The following is a 3,265-nucleotide window of genomic DNA, read 5'->3' as shown; positions in this document are numbered from 1 at the left end:
TCACCCGTCCAAATAATTACCCCCAATTTCCCCAAAATAACTACCGGCCATATTCCCCCTCTCATGGCCAAACCATCGCCAACATTCCACCTCCTTTCCCTAATTATCCACAACCACGCCCACAATACGCCCCACCCACAAATTTCCAACCAAGACCACCTCCTCCACCAACTCAACCATGACCACCACAAAATAACCCGAGACCTCCAAGGAATCCTGATCCACCCCTTCCCCTCCCTCTCAGTGAAATATACCGATACCTTGTCGGTATAAACCAAATCGCAGTCCCTTTAGACCCAATCCACCGCCATATCCTGGTGGTATGATGCCACACCGCTGTGAGTACCATGGAGGGGCACAAGGGCATTCAGGGCACTCGGAGGAGAGTGCACGCTTTAATCCAGAACGGGTGGTTGAAGATTGAGGGGAATGGTTCCCTCCCCAATGTCACCTCAAACCCACTGCCCAACCACAATGCGGGCAGTGGTGTAAATATGATAGAGTCTAAAGGAGAGGGATCAACACCGGAAGTGGATGAGCTGGTTCCATACTTGGAGGAGATTTTTGCTATAGCAATGAGGGAAGGTTACCTTTCCCCTCAGGTAGCGGGAGCTGAGGAGGATACGGGGTGTCCTTATCACGGAGGCGGTGACCACGAGCGAGATTGTGAGGGTTCTGCAAGAGGTCGGAACTTATTGTCTTTTAAGGTTTTGAGATGTCGAAGAGGTCAAAAGCGGAAGGGAAGTGAACACCACAAGATTACCAAACCGCTTCTACCTCCAAGCCTAATCACCTTCTCACCCAGCCTCACCACTTATTCGGACTCCACAACGTCCTGTCACCAATACTCCCGCTGTCCCTGGGAATTATAAGTTCCAAGTTTTTACTCAGGGAGCGTCAAGCAGCACATCCGCTCCTAGCCTTGCCTCACCTCCGGCACCACCAAAGCCATGTTTCGCTCCTCACGAGCACTTCAGGATGACTTATGATGGACCTGCCAGCAGCATTACTCCCCAAACAAGTCAGTGGGAAAAAGTCGCCACCTTAGTTTCCTCAAAACTAAGGTGGCGACTCCTCACTTTCGTGAGTGATCAAAATCCCACTCGGCTTTGGTGAGTGAAAGAAATCTCTTTAAATTCCTTAATTAGTTCAAGGAGATATTTTTGATACGGGATCAGTTTCAAATCTTTAGTTTGCCATTCCCCTTTGACTTGGTAAATGATTGGAGCTAAATCCCCATACACCTCTAATTTCTTTATCTTCATTTCAATGGCAGCTTGTAAGCCACTCATGAAGGCTTCATACTCTGCTACATTATTAGTGCAGCCGAACCTCAACTTAACAGCTATTGGGAAATGTTTCCCATCTGGGGCAACCAGCACTGCTTCGATCCCATTACCGACTAAATTGACCGCTCCATCAAAATACATTTCCCACACATCATCTGGACCCTTAGCATCATCGCCTGCTGCATTAATATATTCGTCTAGGAATTCAAAATCTAGGGCCTCATAATCATCGATTGGGTTTTTAGCCAGAAAATCAGCTATCACACTTCCTTTTACTGCCTTTCTTGTCATATTGAGAAAGTATGACTTGCCATTTCGCTATCTTTCGAGTATGAACGGGCTTTCAAATACATATTTGATTGGATCCATTCTGGAGATGAGCCATGTTTTATGATTCAACATATAATGTTTGAGTCGGTTCACTGTCCATGCCAACGCACAATAGGTTTTTTCCAGGAATGAATATCTCGACTCGCATTCATTGAATTTCTTGCTTAAATAGTAAATGGCTCTTTCTTTCCTCCCAGTGTCATCATGTTGTCCCAGAACCCAACCCATTGAGCTTTGCTGAATTGCCATGTACAGGATTAATGGCCTATACATTACCGAAGGAACCAATATTAGAGGATTTGACAAGTACTGCTTAATCTTTTCAAAAGCTTCTTGACAGGGTTGATCCCACTTGGTAGTATTATTCTTCTTGAGTAGCTTGAAAATGGGTTCAGCCTTACCAGTGAGATTAAAGATGAATCTTGAAATGTAGTTCAATTTTTCTAAGAAACTACACACATCCCTTTCCTTCTTTGGGGAAGGCATCTCTTGAATGGCTCGAACTTTGTCTGGATCCACTTCTATTCCTTTCTCACTTACTATAAATCCCAACAACTTTCCTGATCTCACCCCAAACACACATTTAGCAGTGCTCAGCTTCAGCTGATATTTCCTGAGCCTTTCGAATACTTTTCTTAATATTCGTACACGGCTTTCGGTCCCTCTGGATTTAATGATCATGTCATCCGCATAAACTTTCACTTCCTTGTAATACTCCTATTTGCATAACCTGGTATATTTCACTATTCTGATGACCGGTGTCAGTCCGGACAATTAAGGGGATTAGAACCACACTTAAGACAACTAGATAAGCCATAAACACAAATAATTAGTAATTGTCAATTAGTTAAGTATAAATAAGAAAAACAGAACATAAGAAGTTAAACGAGCCGAGAGTCACAGCGATGGGTAACCTTCTCGGGAATGACTGCGAAGTCAATTTAAACTCAAATTTTGAACCATAAAATGTGACGTTACGGTCCTTAGGACCCTTACAAACACAGTGGAAAAGAGAAAATCATGAAAAAGAACTGTTAAGCCAGTCAAATAATTAGGTCAGGGAGCTGGAAGAAATATTGAATTATTTGCAAACCGGGTTAAACCGGTGAGGAGCAATTTGGTCAATTGACCTCGAAAGCTGACTTCTGACCTAACTGTCAAATAAAATCGGAGAAAAGAAAATTTTGGAGTCGGGAATTAAATTAAAGAACTAATAGATAAATGAAAAAAGAAAAGAAAAGAAAAGAAAAGAAAAAGCTAATTACATCACTTTATGACATCAAAATGATGTCAAAATTGATTTTTAATTTCCTATCAAATTTGACTAAGTTAAATATCTATTAAGTAAGACAAAAATAAAACAAAGAAAAAAAAAAGCTACTCTCATCTTCTCTCCCAACCAAGCCGGCCGAAACCCTCCCTCACCTCTCCATGAATGTCCTCCATTAAAGCTTGCACTCAAGCTTGAATTTCTTCACTCAACCTTAATAGGTTCTGTAAAAACCTCATTAGAGCTTGTTACCTCAACCTAAGAAGAAGATTGAAAGAAGAAAGGAAGAAGTTTGAAGGAAAGAAATTCTACACTAAGGTTAGTAAATTAAATTTGATTTTTTAGTTGAATTAGTTGTGTTTATAGCTTAGTTAAC

The 3,265-nt window shown here is 41.7% G+C and overlaps 1 protein-coding gene across 1 annotated transcript; it reads right to left on the bottom strand.

Moving 5' to 3' along the window:
- Positions 1-1,091: 1,091 nt before the first annotated feature.
- LOC131178383 (uncharacterized) lies at positions 1,092-1,580 on the bottom strand. Its single transcript, XM_058143341.1, has one exon. It carries the CDS (start codon positions 1,578-1,580, stop codon positions 1,092-1,094), a length of 489 nt encoding a protein of 162 aa, XP_057999324.1.
- Between the last annotated feature and the right edge of the window lie 1,685 nt (positions 1,581-3,265).

The sequence above is a fragment of the Hevea brasiliensis genome, chromosome 3 (assembly GCF_030052815.1).
Source record: "Hevea brasiliensis isolate MT/VB/25A 57/8 chromosome 3, ASM3005281v1, whole genome shotgun sequence".
NCBI classification, from domain to species: Eukaryota; Viridiplantae; Streptophyta; class Magnoliopsida; order Malpighiales; family Euphorbiaceae; genus Hevea; species Hevea brasiliensis.
The sequence above is the reverse complement of the archived record's forward strand: the minus strand, read 5'-3'. Positions and strand labels throughout refer to the sequence as shown.

Coding starts and splice junctions, on each gene's coding strand:
- LOC131178383 (XM_058143341.1), bottom strand. CDS start 1,580: ATGACAAGAAAGGCAGTAAAAGGAAGTGTGATAGCTGATTTTCTGGCT.